The sequence below is a fragment of the Talpa occidentalis genome, unplaced genomic scaffold (assembly GCF_014898055.3).
Source record: "Talpa occidentalis isolate TD23 unplaced genomic scaffold, MPIMG_talOcc4v2.1 talOcc4.4, whole genome shotgun sequence".
NCBI lineage: Eukaryota > Metazoa > Chordata > Mammalia > Eulipotyphla > Talpidae > Talpa > Talpa occidentalis.
This window is the reverse complement of record NW_023604295.1, coordinates 84,287,956-84,304,914: the sequence shown is the minus strand read 5'-3', so window position 1 is coordinate 84,304,914 and position 16,959 is coordinate 84,287,956. Positions and strand designations below refer to the sequence as shown.

Sequence of the window (16,959 nt, the reverse complement as noted above, 5' to 3'; positions counted from 1 at the left end):
CTGCTGAGGGGAGCAGCGGGTGAGACAGGAGAGGTCTGCTGCACCATGTGGGTTTCTCCCTGGCTGGCCGGGGATCAAACTCATGCTGAGGAGGCTGTGGATTGCTTCACAGTGTTGTGCTTAACTCCTTGTGCCACCAGGGAGGCCCATGTTTTTCCTTTCTGTTGGTCAGTGTATAGGCTTTTTGGGTGGGGGAAGGTAGCAGGGTTCTGAGCTTTCCTTTCTTTTGATCCTCTTTTATGGCAACTTTCTTTTTGGGGCAGTTTGCCAGAGTTGCCCATTTATCTTCCACATCCTGGTTTTTGCAGGGACCTGCCACTTTTCCTCCCTATTGACTTTTTTTTTTTAAATGGGAAGATTTACTTGTAATGTTTCCCCATGAACATGTTGATCTTCTGTCTCAATATTTATGATTTTTTGACTGTTATTTTATGTAACAATATGTGACCTACTTGGAGATTGTTTTATGTGCAGTTGAGAAGATGTGTTTTAGGTTTTTAGTGTTGTCTATAGAACTTATCTAATCTATTGTTTGATGTATTGTTTCCTTGTTGATTTTCTCATTAATCTGGGCAGAAATGTAAGTGGATGGCAAAGTCCACTACAACTATTAAGTTCCTGTCAATATCTATATTTAGGTTTGTTAATAGCTGCCTTATGTATTTTGATGTTGCTTCATTTGGTGTGTAAGTATTAATGAGTCAATATTCCTGATATACTGATACTTTAAATACAGTACAATGTCCAAGTCTGGCTCTTGATATTTTTTATTTTATCAGATTATAATTTGGCTGTTAATGGCTTTTTTGGGGGTCCAATTTCCTTATAAGGAAGTTTTCCAATCATTTCCTTTTTATGTTTGGCGATGGAGCTTAAATGTATCTCCTAGAAACAGCAGAATTTTGGCTGTTGATTTTTTGATGCAGGTAGCCACATTTTGTCATTGATTTTGAGTTCAGTTTATTTACATTTAGAGTGATTATAAATGTATGAAAACTTTCCACCACAATTTTAGCTTTAGTGTGTGGTTTATTTATCGCATTGTTTAATATTTGTGTATTTTTTCTCTTAAATTCAGTTAAGAATGTCAACATTTATTGTAAAAGAGGCCTAGTGTTGACAAACTCCATTAGCTTTAGTTTGCCAGGGAACACCTTAATGTCACCCTCATATCTGGAAGATTGTCTTGTATTATATGCTCTTCTTGACTGGCAGGTTTATATTTGAGTACTTTTAATATGTCATTACATTCACTCCTTGTTTGTAGAGTTTCTGCTGAGAGTCTGATGTAATCCTGTACAAAGTTGTATAAAATCCCCCCCCCCGTATATGACTTTAATATTATTTCTTTGTCTTGAAATCTTGATAGTCTCACTAATATGTATCTTGGTATTAGTCATAATCCATTTAGATAAATGGGTGATCTTTAATATTCATGGACTTGTCATTTTATTCCTTCCACATGTGCGGGAAGGAATTAATTATTTCCTTAATTATGTCTTTGAATAATACTCATTTTGTCATATGTTTTAAAATTATGGCTCTTATAATGAAATTTTTAAAAAAGTACTGATTATTTGAAAAAGAAATAAAATAAAATGGTAAACCTGTTGCTAGAGTCAAGAAAAACAAAGGCAGGCAACTCTAATAAATTGAATCAGAAATTAAGGGGAAATTACAGCAGACATCTCAGAAATTCAGAACACAACAAGGGACTGCTATGAATACCCTTATGCCAACTATTTGGAATTATCTGGAAGAAATGAACAAATTCTTAGAAGCATAAAACTGTACAGGAAGGAAACAGAAGAAATATAAAACATGAACAGACTAGTTATAAATCAGTAAATTGTATTGCTATTCAAAGATCTCCTAGACAACAAATCCCTGAACTAGATGATTTTACTAGTGATTTTTTTAAAGATTTATTTATTTATGCATACAAGAGCTGGGATAGAGGCTGGAGATGTGGGGGGCTGGGGGGTGGGGAGGTATATGTGTGAGAGGATTCACCAGAGACAGAGAGGGAAACAGAACAGGCAGACTGACTGAAATACACCACTGAGGGGAGTAGTGGATGAGGAGAGGTCTGTTTCGCCTGTGGTTATCTCCCTGGCCAGCTGGGGATTGAACTCATGTTGTAGAAACTGCAGATTGCTTCATAGTGTGGTGCTTAACCCCTTGTGCCTGTATGTTGATTTTTCAACATGTCACTTTGCTGTATGGATTTATTGTTTCTTGTCGGGGCCCAGACCTGAGGCCCAGACCTGAACATCCGGGTTCTTGCCTGAAGCAGGTACTGAATGTTAGCTCCAGGGAAGGTTTCAAGTTTCCTATTGTGACGACTGAACCTTTCCCCCTGCTTGCTACTGTGGCTTGTTTGCATTGGTGGTCTCTCCTTGCTAGAGATAACGAGAGACCTCCTCCTCTGAACCCTATATAACATTGTACACATTCCTGAATAAATGAGACTGGCAATGATCCTGGCTTTGTCTCCATTCCTTGCGTACCCCTGTTCCATACCAAGCCCCTGCTTCCTCCCCTGGGTACCCCGTTGATCTGCCCGGCTGGCCCGGACATTTGGCGCCCAGCATGTGGCCTGGGTATGAGGAAGAACTTACAGAGGGAACAGACGCCCGAAAAGGAAGCTAGCTAGCTCAGGAGGAAGCCTTACCGACGTGGGACCCTGCCGCGTCGTGGATAAGGTAAGCTCAGGTACAGCGTCTGAATCATGGGACAGGAAATAAGCCAGCATGAGATATATGTGAAGCAATTAAAAGTGGCACTTAGGACGCGAGGAGTCAGGGTCACAAAAAAGGATCTACTCCACTTTTTTGATTTTGTTCAAGACCTGTGTCCTTGGTTCCCTCAAGAGGGCACAATAGATCAAAAAAGGTGGGAACGGGTAGGAGATGCTTTAAATGATTTCTATGAAGCTTTTGGCCCCGAAAAAATTCCGGTGACAGCATTCTCATACTGGAATCTAATTAATGATTTAATTTCAAAAAAGGAAGCCTACCCTGATATTAAAAATACCATCTGCCAAACAGAACAACTGCTTAGAAGTGCTTCTCCCAGCACGGCAGAGGCCCCATCCCCCAACGATCGCTGTGAGGACTTAATTCCATTTCACAGTGATGCGAAGGATGATCCATCCAAAGAAGAACAAAAAGAACCTTTAGAGAAAAATGAAAGGGCCTCTCCTGACCGGCCCAAAATAGAAAAGAAAAACAGAATTTATCCCTCTTTGAGCAAGTTTACTTTTGTAGCTACAAACCCTCCTTGCTCATCTGAAGAAGAGGGCGGAGTTTTTCCACTGCTTAACTCCAAAAGCGAAATCAAAGTTGCTTCGCAACCTCCCCCCAGTATCGCAAAAGGGGAGGATCCTGAGGCGGGCAAACTAGATTGGAGCAACCTGGAGGAGGATGCTGCACGTTACAATCCCTGCTCTCCTCCTTATTACACGGCCGCTGTTGCCTCTGCGCCCTCACAACTCGCTGACCCTAATCTCGACCTTAAAACCAAAATCGCCCACCTTGAGGAGCACATCTGCCTACCCGCCCGTTATCATAAACTTTCCCTTCAACTTCCACAGATTCAGTTAACTTCTTCATCCAACTCAGATCGCGCTCCGCCATTATGGGGGAGGGGTGACGCCGAGGCCACTTCAAAGCCGCCGTTAAGGGGCGGGCTTGAAGCTGACGTCACCTTAAAGCCGCCATTATGGGGCGGGGTTAGCGCCGAAGCCACTTTAACTCCTCCCCCGGCTCCCGCGGCTTTGTCTGCTTTCCCGCCTCCCAAAAAGCCCTTTTCCAGGGCTTCTGTCTTTCCTGTTATTGAAGCTCCAGATGTTCAAGGCCACCTCAGCCGTTATCACCAGCCACATAATTTTCAACATTTAAAGGAATTAAAAACTGCTGTTACCCAATATGGTGCTGTTATAGGACAGGGAGAGGGGCAGCCCAAACCCCGCAAACCTGCCTATTTTAAATGGGTTCTGCCATCCGCCGCATCAACACAAAACATAGGAGACTTTAATGGGAAGGAAATTTAATAAAACTAGGAAACAATACAGGTAAGGCAAAGAGTCTAGTTTCTAAATGAAGCACCCAAAGTTACCCGTCCCCTCGTGGGTAAAAGTCCATCCATATGGGATCGGCCCAGAACAAGGCCCCAAAGCCTGCTACAAGTCTAAAGCATCTTCTAGTGGGGACCCACAGCAAAGGGTCACAAACAACCGGACAAGCCCGGAAGGAAAAGAGCAAAATCAACATCAAGATAAAAGCTGCCATTGTCACCTCCCCACGGGTCTCACCCACATCTGTGTCACCCAGTCCACGACCAAAAGACAAGCGCAGTTTCTTCACGTGTCTCTAGGCTCCATGCGCCTCCTCCAGGTCTCCTGGCTCCATCCTGCTTCCTCCCTCAGTCTCTTCACCAGCTTCTCCTCTTCCTGCTCAGCTCCACCCTTCCTTGGGTGGGGCAGGGAACCTCCCCCTTTCCTGGGGACCACCCTGTTGCAGTGCTAGTGCCCCTTTCACTCTCACAATTCTTGATTCTATCTCAGAAGGGTGGCTCACTCCCCTAGATCGGCAAACTTTAGTAAAGGCTGCCCTTGACGGCGGAGATCATTTACTTTGGAGAACTGAATTTCAGGATCTCTGTAGGGACCTGGCCTGAGAAAATAAACAGGCTGGAAACCCATGGACTTTTGAAATGCTCACAGGCTCATGAGCTTCATCATCTCAATTCTCGCTCATTACGGCTTTTATTTAAAATTACTCGTGACCAAGCCAGACAAATTGTAAAAGCCTGCTCCACCTGCGGGACAGGTCTTCCTGTGCCCCATCTTGGTGTTAATCCCAGGGGCCTCGTCCCCAACGCCCTCTGGCAAATGGATGTAACCCATAATTCTCAATTCGGTAATTTTAAGTATATTCACGTTACTGTGGATACCTTTAGTGGGTTTCTCCTTGCCACCCTTCAAACAGGTGAAACCTCTAGACATGTTATTGCACACCTGCTCCACTGTTTCTCCATTTTGGGGATCCCAAAATGTATTAAAACTGATAATGGCCCATGCTACACTGCAAAGGCCTTAAAAAATTTTTGCTCTACCCTGTCCATTCACCACACCACGGGCATCCCTTATAATCCTCAAGGACAAGGCATAGTTGAGCGTGCCCATCTTTCATTAAAAACCACCATCCAAAAGATTTTACATGGTTCCTGGTACCCCTCTAAATGTAACCCCCGCAACACGCTAAACCATGCTCTTTTCATCCTCAATTTCTTAAGGCTTGACGCTCAGGCGAAAAGTGTGGCCGATCGTTTCTGGCATACGGAAACGCAAAATCAATTAGCAATGGTAAAATGGAAGGACCCTTTGGACAATACTTGGTACGGCCCTGACCCAGTTCTGATCTGGGGAAGGGGATCTGTATGTGTCTTCTCACAGACTCATGATGCAGCCCGATGATTGCCTGAACGGCTTGTCAGACAAATTGATCATAAGCACCAACCCAGGGACACTCAACCTCCCTGAGGTATCTTTTACTTTTGATTTCTTACAGTATGGTGACCGCTTCCTGGCTCATCCTCTGTGCTGAGATGTTACTTTTCTCCTCGGCCTTCGCCGGCTTCGGAGACACAGGCCAACTGATGTCCTTGACTGAAGCACTGTACGGTAAACCCTGTGATTGTAAAGGGGGTTACATAAAAATGTCGCCCATCAGCTATACCTCTCAGGTGACCTGTACTGGTGCCATTGCCTACTTGGTAACCGCTTGCTATGGGCCCACAAGCCGTCAGGCCTGTTACAAGTGCCTGAAAACCTCCGTAAACCTCTCTCCAGACGGGCGGTGCCCCTGCACCAGTTTTCTTTCTTCAGTCCACTCCTCGTGCTACAAGACTTTTTCTCAATGCACGGCCAATAATAATAAGACTTATTATACTGCTGTTCTTATCAGGAAGTCCCCTGCAAATCAGCCACTGGCCTCTACCTTGCTGACCACCTGTGGTGCTAACAAAAAGGTCGGTGACACAGTGTGCTGGGCAACTACTGCCCCAGTACATGTCACCGATGGAGGAGGTCCTCAAGACAAAGCCAGAAATCACTTTGTCAATATAGTCTTAGAACAGCTTGCACCACGCCTTCCCCCTGCGTTTAGCTACCATCCACTTGCCCTTCCTGCTGAAAGACAAAAGTTGGGCATTGACTACAATACTTTTAATATCCTCAACTCTTCGTTCAATTTACTTAATTCAACAAACTCCTCACTGGCCAGTAACTGTTGGCTATGTTTACAAATGGGTTTCCCTGTGCCTTTGGCCTTTCCAACAACCAATTCCTCACTTGCGCCCTACCATAATTGTTCTTTCTCAGTTCCCATCTTGGTTCATCCTATCCAGTTTTTTGAGGCGCATTGTTTCACTTCCGATCTTAATACCTCTCTTGACTTGGACGCACTAGCTTTTTCAAATTGCTCCACTTTTACCAATGTCACCTCTCAGGTGAATTCTCCTCTTTGTCCTCCCGTGGACACTGTTTTCATTTGTGGAAATAACCGGGCGTATACCGCATTGCCGGCTAATTGGACTGGTCAATGTGTGTTGGGGTTCCTTCTACCTGAAATAGACGTTGTTCCTGGAAGTGAGCCCATGAGCCCATGCCCATTCCAACGGTTGACCATTTTTTCAGTAGAAGTAAGAGAGCAGTACACCTGATTCCCTTATTTGCAGGCCTGGGTATAACTGCCGCCATGGCCTCAGGGACAGCTGGATTAGGCATATCTCTCTCACAATATACTAAACTGTCTCAACAACTTATTAATGATGTTCATGCTCTTTCTAGTACTATTCAGGATCTTCAGGATCAGGTTGACTTCTCAGCTGAGGTAGTTCTTCTAAATCAACGGGGCCTTGATTTGCTAACAGCGATAAAGGGGGGTATTTGCTTGTTCCTACAGGAGAAATACTGTTTCTATGCCAAGAAATCAGGAATCGTCCACAATAAAATCTGACAGTTACAAGATGACCTGGAAAGAAGACGCCAGGAGCTAGCTGAAAATCCACTCTGGACTGGTCTCAATGGACTCCTACCCTACCTTCTTCCCCTCATGGGTCCCCTATTAACCCTTTTGATATTGGTTGTCCTGGGTCCTTGCATTTTTAACAGGGTAATCTCTTTTGTAAGACAACAGATTCAGGCCCTTCAGGCAAAACCCATTCAGGTACATTACCATAAGTTAGAGATGGGAGATAAGGGAGGCTCTTACTCAGACTTACACTCAGTCTGAAGAAATAAGACTCCCTTCCCCTGTGCGATGGACTGGTCAGCCAATGACGGGTAAGATCGGGGGCAGACTCAAAATGGCTTGAGGTGCTAAATCGCCACACGTCTGTGACTCCTGACGACCTAAGACAGGCGCAGTCCCCGAGGGATTTTTGTCTTTTCGCTCTCTCATTAGAAATAATAGAAAAGGAGGATCTGTCGGGGCCCAGACCTGAGGCCTGAACATCCGGGTTCTTGCCTGAAGCAGGTACTGAATGTTAGCTCCAGGGAAGGTTTCAAGTTTCCTATTGTGACGACTGAACCTTTCCCCCTGCTTGCTACTGTGGCTTGTTTGCATTGGTGGTCTCTCCTTGCTAGAGATAATGAGAGACCTCCTCCTCTGAACCCTATATAACATTGTACACATTCCTGAATAAATGAGACTGGCAATGATCCTGGCTTTGTCTCCACTCCTTGCGTACCCCTGTTCCATACCAAGCCCCTGCTTCCTCCCCGGGGTACCCCGTTGATCTGCCCGGCTGGCCCGGACAGTTTCTCATAGTCTAAATGCAATTCTGTTGCTTAAACTACTCAGTTTATATTTTTGACATGGTAGTCTTAGCTAATAATACACATTTCAAAACAATTTTAGTTACAAGCCTTATAATGTATTTCTAATCTGTCAAACATTTTTTTTTTCCCCTAAATATGTGAGATAGGCTCAAGGAAAAGGATACTGCAAATAAACATGTTTTAAAATTTAAGAGTATTATCAGGTCATTTACACAAAATAATACAGAAGATTGAACCAATATGGTATCAAAAAGGTTAATTTCTTCACTCCTGGAAGAATAATCTGAAATCAGGTTTATTTGTGTATTGCAGAGAGTGGGTTTTTGATGTCATCTACATCTATTGATCGTTATATTGTTGTCAATGTCCATTTTTAGAAAAGTCCATAAGATTAATAAAACCAAAAGCTGATTCTTTGAAAAGAATAAACAGAGTAGAAATAATTTACATTAGGGTCACTATGAAAATAGGGAGAGCACTCAGAAAATAGGATAATAAATAAAAGAGGCAATTTTATAGTATACAATGTAGAAATTCAGAGAATAAGGAGCTACTATTAACATTTACATGCTAGCAATTCCAATAACCTAGAAGAAAAGTACAAATTCTTAGAATTAGGGGCTCCCATGGTGGCACAGGTGATTGAGTGCCATGCTGTGAAGCAGCATGTCTGCAGCCTCTGCAGCACCGGTTTGATCCTGGCTGGCCAGCAAGGGTCCCACATGGCAAACAGACCTCGCCTGTCTCACCTGCTGCTCCTCTCAGCAGTTTATTTCATCAGTCTGCCTGTTCTGTTCCCCTCTCTGTCTCTGGTGAATCCTTTCACCCTCCCACACATCTGGCCTGTACTCCAGTTCTTGTATAAATAAATGAATAAATCTAAAAAAAAATTCTTAGAATTATACATTCATCTGAGACTAAGTAAGAAAAAAATAGAAAACCTCAAGTGACCAATCCCAAACATGGAATTTATTAAACAGTAATCAAAACTTTTCCCCAAAAATCAAAAGCTCAGGAACAGATGACTTCATCAGTAAGTTGTACCAAATCTTCAAAGATGAACTCATACTTCACTAATATTTATACTTCTGAAACTCTTCCAAACAATTGAGAAATGAGGAATACTCCAAAATACATTTTACATGGTCAACATTATCTGAAACCAAAAACAAAAAGAAAACACACACACACAAACACATAGCAAATAAAACTACAGGCCAATCTCCCTAATGAACACATGTATAAAAAAATCCTAAATAAAATCTTAACAAACCAAATACAACACTTCAGTAAAAGAATTATATACCATGACCATGGGGTTTAATACCAGGGACACAAAGGATGTTTCAACAATCAACAAACAGACAATATAATTCAGCACATCAAGAAAATAAAGTAAATATATATATATATATATATATATATATATATGATCATATTCAAACATGTAGAAACCAGTTGATAGGATTCAAAATCCATTTTTTAAAAACCTGGGATAAATGGAACATATCTTAAGATAATAAAAGGCATTCATTTAAGGCAAGCCCTAAGTATCATCATTATCAATAGTGAAAAACAGAAAGCCTGTCCACTGAAATTTGGTACAAGACAAATTTGTCAACTCTTACCTTTACTACTCAAGAGTGTATTGGAAGATATAGCTAGAACAATTAGTCAAAGAATAATATAAAAGGGACTCAAATTGGGGAAGAATAAGTAAAACTATCATTACTTGCTAACATCCAGATAACATTAAGAGAACATTAAAGATTACATTGAATAACTAACTAAAATGATACAACATTCAGCATAGTGTCAAGTTATAAAATAAATACAGAAAAATCAATTGCTTTCCTATATAGAAACAATGAGCTAGAATCAGGAAAAAAAAAGAAAATGATCCCATTTACAGTGACACAACAAAATTAAGTATGTAGGAAAAAGATAACAAAGGATGTGAAGGATATTCACAAATAAAGATAATAGATAGATCTATATAGATATATTTACAAATGTAATATTCATAAATGCATCTACACATATGTGTGTGCATATATATATATATATATGACTTATTAAAATAAATGGAAGACACAAAGATGGAAATATATCCCCTACTTATAGAATGGAAGAAACTACATAGACAAAATATTATTATATAGAATCAATACAATCCTTGTCAAAATGGCAATCTTCAAACAATAGAAGCAACATAACTAAAATCATATATAGGGCTACCCTGGTGGCACAGGGGGTTAAGAAGCAACCTATTAAGCAATCCACAGCCACTTCAGCACAAATTTGATCCCTAGCCAGAGAGCTACCCACATGGCACAGCAGACCTCTCCTGACTTGCCCACTGTTCCCCTCAGCAATGTATTTCAGTCAGTCTGCCTATTCTGTTCCCCACTCTGTCTCTGGTGAATCCTCAAACCCACCCATGACTCTGGCCTGTGCCCCTGTTCTTGTATACATAAATAAATACATCTTATAAAAAATAAAATCATATAGAACCACAAAGACCTCAAATAGCCAAAGCAATCCTGATTTTTTTAATATTTTATTTTTATTTATTTATGCATATAAGAACTGGGGTGTGGGCCTGAGTGTGGGTGTGAGACAATTCTCCATTGCCAGAGTAGGGAGCAGAGCTGACTGATCTACTAAAATACACTGGTGAGGGTTGCAGCAACGTAGACAGGAGAGGTCTGCTGCACTTTGTAGGTTATCTCCCCAGCCAGGGATTGAACTTCTGCTGCAGTGGCTGCTAACAGCTTTGTAGTGCTGAGACTTAACCCTTTCACCACCAGGATGGCCCCAGCAATCCTGATTTAAAATAAAAATGGTAATAATGGTATCACACTTTCAGACTTCAAACTCTTATACAAAGCTATAATAATGTAAACAGCATGGCACTGGAATAGAAACAATTGCATAAAACAAATAAATCAAGACCACCAGAAATAAATCCACACCTACATGGACAGTTAGTATATGGAAAATGAGACAAGAATGCACATTGAAAGATTCTTCAATAAATGGTGGTGGGTCAACTAGACTGATCAATAACATGCAAAAGGAAAGATCCAGATCACTGTCTCATAGCATGCACAAAAATCAATGCAAGATAGATAAAGAACATGGATGTAAGTCCTGAAACTAAAAAAATAGGCAAGTGTTTTACTTCATGACATAAGATTCAGTGATATATTTGCAGATGTTCCCAACAGTAAGGAAAATAAAAGTGAATATAAATAAATATGGGGGCTACAGAAAAATCTAAAAACTTCTGCACAGAAAACAAAGCAAAACAACAACAGAAATGAAACCATAGCAAAATGACACCCTACTAAATGGGAGAAAATATTCACACATCTAGGCCTCCTTGGTGGTACAAGGGGTTAAGACACAACCTGTGAAGCTATCCCACAGCCACTGCAGCATGAGTTTGATCCCCGCCTGCAGACCTCTCCTGACTCGCCCACTGCCCCTCTCAACAGTGTATTTCAGTCAATCTGCCTGTTCTGTTTCCCACTTTGTCTCTGATGAATCCTCTCACACCCCAACATCTCTGTCTTGTACCTCAGTTCTTGTATGTATAAATAAATAAATCTTAAAAAACAAGAAAATATTCACATACCATATATCTGACAATGGGCTGATATCAAGATATAGAAACAATTTATATAACTCTACACAAAGAAAACAAATAACCCAACCAAAGAAAAATGGGAAACAGAACTAAAGAGGTAGTTCTCAAAGCAAGATATACAACGTACAGCCATATGACAAAATGTGCAGCATCACTTATTGTTAGTGAAATTCAAATCAAGACCACAATGATGTAATAGTTCTTGTCTGTGAGAAAGACCCACATCAAAAATGGAAAAAAAAAACAAAACAAAACTGTGATGAGTGAACCAGAATATGTGATCTCAATACAAAGTGGGATACTACTCATTGATCAAAATATAAACTATGCAATTTGTGGCAATCAAATGAAGCTGCAAGGGATTATGCTAAGCAAATTATGCCAGAGGTAGAAATAAAAATTCTGAATGGTGTTACTTATCTCTGGAAAAATGAGATGCCAAACAAAGGGTCAGGTAAAATCAAACTTAATAACTAACCATTGAAAGCTGAGCATAGAACCGAGGCATCCATGGGGGAAGATGAGATGGAAGCGGTAAGAACAAAATGGAGATAGATCACACTCAGTGGTTATTAAGGATATTAATATTTCCAGTAAATTTGTATTTTAAAATAAAACAGCATTTCACATTTTCTGGATGGTTTTCATATCTAAAATTTGCAAAAGCATTGGTAGATATGAAACACTTTGAAGATTTACAGCCAGTTATTGAGCAAATCACTTGTGGTATGAGCAACTCTGCTCTATATAGAGAAATATATTATTCAACAAGAATATGATTCCCATATATATCTCTTCTATGATTTCATATCCTGTAAAAGTAAAATTAATGAATATCTTTAACATAAGGGATATTTCATTTTCTCATTACCATGTCTCCCTTATCAAATATTATTGGCTAATGACTTTTACATATATCATACAGTTTAGGATGATAAATGTAGTCTTATAATCCTAATTGACATAAAAGTTGACAGATTCAGCAAATGGGCACATTGCATATAGTGATGTTCGGGATATACTAATGTATAAATTAGATCTGCAGTGATGAACATAATATATAGTATATATACATGCTGATTCTAAATGATGCACACCTAAAACTTACAGAATTTTATAATGTCAATCTACTTGAATAAAAATAAAGTAAAATGGAATTCAAATTAATTATATTTTCTATATATTTTCTGGCAAACTTACTTGAATTACACTTTTTTAAACTGCAGAAAAGATAAACTTATAATCATATTTTACCTAAGTTCAAGGTTTAGTTATACCTAAGATTCTGATATTTTGCTTAGCCACAAAGAAGAATAATCCTGAATTTTTTGTCGAGATTATCCAAAAATCTTTTTTTATGTTTCACAAACATTAATCAAGTTTGTGGCATTGACTTTTGAGACAGTCACTTGCAAATATGTGTATCTGGTTTCTACTCTCCTGTATTCAATGGCAATATGTTGTGATTAAATTGCAAAATGTCACTGAAATTCTCCTTTGTATTTAAAGGCTATTTTGCTAAAGAAAGCAACAGAAATCAATTTCATAAATATGTATATAAATGAATTTTTAAAATAAGATTTATTTAAGTATACAAGAACTGGGGTACAGGCCAGAGGCACAGGAGGGCAAGAGGTTTTACCAGAGATAGAGTGGGAGCAGAACAGGCAGATGGACTGAAAACACTGCTGAGGGGAGCAGCGGGCAAGGCAGGAGAGGTCTGCCATGCCATGTGGGGATCTCCCTGGCTGGCCAGGAAAGGTAACAAAATAATGAGGAAAAGTAAAAAAAATAATGGACATTCTGTGAGGTTACTGAGAATACAGCAGAAAACTTATTCAAATAAATTATTCAGGGAAACTTCCAAACCATAGAGAAGGATTTAAATATACAACTTCATAAATATAAAAGACCACCTGTTCACCTAAAGAGAAGCAAGACAGACATTAATGAAATGACCCAAGAATTCAAGACAAAGAAATAACATTGAAATTGACTAGGAAAAAGAAGCAGACAACACATGAAAATAGCACAACCAGTGTTATTTTTTTAGATTTAATTATATTTGATTTTTTTTATTTTAACATTTATCATTTTTTAAATTTTTTAGACAATATGTGCTTTCCCCAACCCCCTCAGCTTGAGTCCCCATAGAATTTCCTTCCCCAACACACCCATGCACCATCAACACAGTCCCCTGTGCTCCTCCCTCCCTCTCTCTTACCCCTGTCCCTCCTCCTCCCCTGCAGTATGTCTCTGGTTTATAATTGTCTGTATTTGCTTTGTTGTGGTTTGTACTGTTACTACTTTTTTTTCACACTGATGTCTTATTTGGTTCCCCTATATTTCTGTTATAAGTGAAACCATCCAATATTTTTCTTTTTCCTTCTGGCTTATTTCACTGACCATAATTCCTTCTAGTTCCTTCCATGTTGCTGTGAATGGCATGAGTTTATCATTTTTGATTGCTGAATAATATTCCATTCTGTATATACACCACATCTTCTTGATGCAGTCATCAGTTTTTGGGCATTTGGGTTGTTTTTAGATTTTGGCTATCTTTAAAGACTCATCATCCAAAGCAGTGATAGTGAAGGTGAAGATAAACACCTGGGATTACATCAAACTGAAAAGCTTCTGTACAGCAAAGGAGACATTAACCAAAACAGAGAGACACCCCACTGATTGGGAAAAAAAAAAATCTTTGCACTCCATTCAACTGATAAGGAACTGTTCAGAAAGATATACTAAGAACTCACACGGCTTAACAAAACAAAATAAACAATCCAGTCAAGAAATGGGCAGAAGAACTCAAAAGACATTTCTCTGAAGAGGAAATAAAGATGGACAACAGGCATATGAAAAAATGTTCAACATCCCTTATAATCAGGGAAACGCAAATCAAAACCACACTGAGATACCACCTTACCAGTAAGGTAAGCACATAAGGTAAGATACCAGTAAGGTAACCAGTAAGGTAAGATACCAGTAAGATGGCACATATCAAAAAAACAAGCAACAACAAATGTTGGCAAGGATGAGGTGAAAAAGGAACTCTCCTATATTACTGGTGGGAGTGCAAACTGCTTCAATCACAGTGGAAAGCTGTCTGGAGGTTCCTCAGTCTATTGAAAATGGAGCTACCATATGATCCAGCAATACCACTCCAAGGGATCTACCCAAAGGACACAACAACAGTGATTCAAAAGAGTACCTGTACACTTATGTTTATCGCACCATTATTTACAATAGATAAAACTGGAAACAACCCAAATGCCTAAAAATAGATGACAACAAGTTTTATATCTGACTTCAAATATGAGATTCTATTTGAGATATGAGGGAAAAAGTGCATATTTCTCAGATGAACAGAAACTGAGGGAGTTTGTGAACACTAAGCCTCCCTGACAAGATATGTTGAAAGGACTCATGTAACTAAACCAAAGATAAAGCTTCAACAACAACAACAAAACTATATATAATAAGAAAACTAGCAATTAAATGGAAGTAGCTGACCTGCATATATCAGTTATCACCATTAATGCAAATGAACTGAACTCACCAATCAAAAGTCACAAAGCAGTCATTTGGACTAGAAACCAAAAGTGAGCTTTTTGTTGCCTGTAGGAGATACACCTCAGCTCCAATAATAAGACTTAAAGATAAAATGGTGAAAAATAATCATACAAGCAAATATAACACAAAGAAAGACAAAGTTGTGGCCATCAGAACAGTATGCTATTGGAACAAAATAGACATAAAGACTAATAGAATAGCTTTAAGAGTCCACATAGCCCCATACATAAAAATACAGTTAATGTATAACAAAATGATCAAAAATAGACATAAAGGAAATGTCTCTTCTACAAATTGTGTTAGAAATAGTAGATAGTCACATACAAAAAAATGAAACTAGACCACTATCTCTCACCATGTACAATAATTAATTCAAAATGAATATGTATGTAAGTCTTGAAACCCAAAAACACATAGAATAGGCAAAACAGTTCATATCATAGATTCTAGTAATATCTTTGTGGATTTGTCTCCAACATCAAGAGGCATAAAACAGAATACAAACAATGAGGATTATATCAAATTAAACATTTTTACAAAGTGAAAGAATTTGTCACTAAAATAGAAAAGGCAATGAACTGAATGGGATAAAATATTGTCACTTCATACAGCTGACAAAGTGTTGATGCTGATGTTCAAGATATACAAGAACATAAACAGCTTAAATTGAAAACAAATGACCCAATCAAAAATTTGGCATATTCTAAACTGTGATTCTCCAAAGAAGATATACAGATGGTCAATAAACACATGAGAAAATACTCATTATAACTTTTGATAAAAGAAATGCAAATCAAAATCAAAATGAGATATGATTTCATACTTGTGAGACTATCCTATATCTAAAAGATCAGAAACAGCACATTTTTAAAAGATTTATTTATTTATGCATACAAGAGCTGGGGTACAAGCCAGAGGTGTGGGGGGTGAGAGGATTTACCAGAGACAGAGTGAGGAACAGACGAGGCAGATTGATCAAAGTACACTGCTGAGGGGAGCAGTGGGCAAGTCAGGAGAGGTCTGCTGTGTCATGTGGGTTGCTCCCTGGCTGGCTGGGAATCAAACTCATGCTACAGTGGCTATGGATAGCTTTATAGGTTGTATCTTAACCCTTGCCACCAGGGAGACCCAGCACATTTTTGTTAGAACATGGAGGAAAAGGATTCCTCATATGCTTTGGTGTGAATATAGACTCATCCAATCTTCAAGGAAAACAGTGTGGTGATTTCTCAAAACATTAAAAATACAGTAGGATCCAACAATTTCACTCCTCACTATCTACCTGAAGAATGCAAAAACATTAATACAAAAAGTAAAGATATATGCAATGAATAATATATACATTGCAGCATTATTTACAATATCAAGTTATGGAAACAACACGAGTGCCCAAAGTTAAATCTGTAGATTAGGAAAATATGATATATATACACACAATTGAAAAACACTAGGCTATAAAAAGATTAAGTCTTGCCACTTGCTACAACATAGTTGGAATTGGAGAGGATTATGGTAGGTGAAAATTCAGAAGGAGAAAGAAAAATACAGGATAATGTAATGTGGAATATAGAAAAATAACATAGGTCAGTTATCAAAACCAAACACAAACCTGAGAAATTTGACTGGAAAATCAAGGTTACAAGAGACAGAATGGGAGGGGGTAGTGCACATTGAGGATGGGGAACAGTCTCCTGTATTTGAGGACTATGGGTACCTTGGAGATGGGTCTAGGGTGGTAGCATATACCTTGAAGGTTGTGATTGTATAGCTCTAAATCATAAACAACATTGTAAACCAATGTGCCTTAGATATACAAATAAATAAATATATGTGCGTGTGTATATATATTTGCATATAATAGATATATATATATACATGATTAGAG

The 16,959-nt window shown here is 39.1% G+C and overlaps 1 protein-coding gene across 1 annotated transcript; it reads left to right on the top strand.

Moving 5' to 3' along the window:
- Nucleotides 1-2,235: 2,235 nt before the first annotated feature.
- Nucleotides 2,236-6,938, top strand: LOC119257655 (syncytin-1-like). Its single transcript, XM_037525771.2, has 2 exons — nucleotides 2,236-2,705; nucleotides 5,574-6,938. The coding sequence occupies exon 2, from the start codon at nucleotides 5,575-5,577 to the stop codon at nucleotides 6,724-6,726; it is 1,152 nt and encodes a 383-aa protein (XP_037381668.1). The 5' UTR covers nucleotides 2,236-2,705; nucleotide 5,574; the 3' UTR covers nucleotides 6,727-6,938.
- Nucleotides 6,939-16,959: the final 10,021 nt, after the last annotated feature.

What these genes read in the sequence shown, in the direction of transcription:
- LOC119257655 (XM_037525771.2), top strand. Translation starts at nt 5,575, where the DNA reads ATGGTGACCGCTTCCTGGCTCATCCTCTGTGCTGAGATGTTACTTTTC.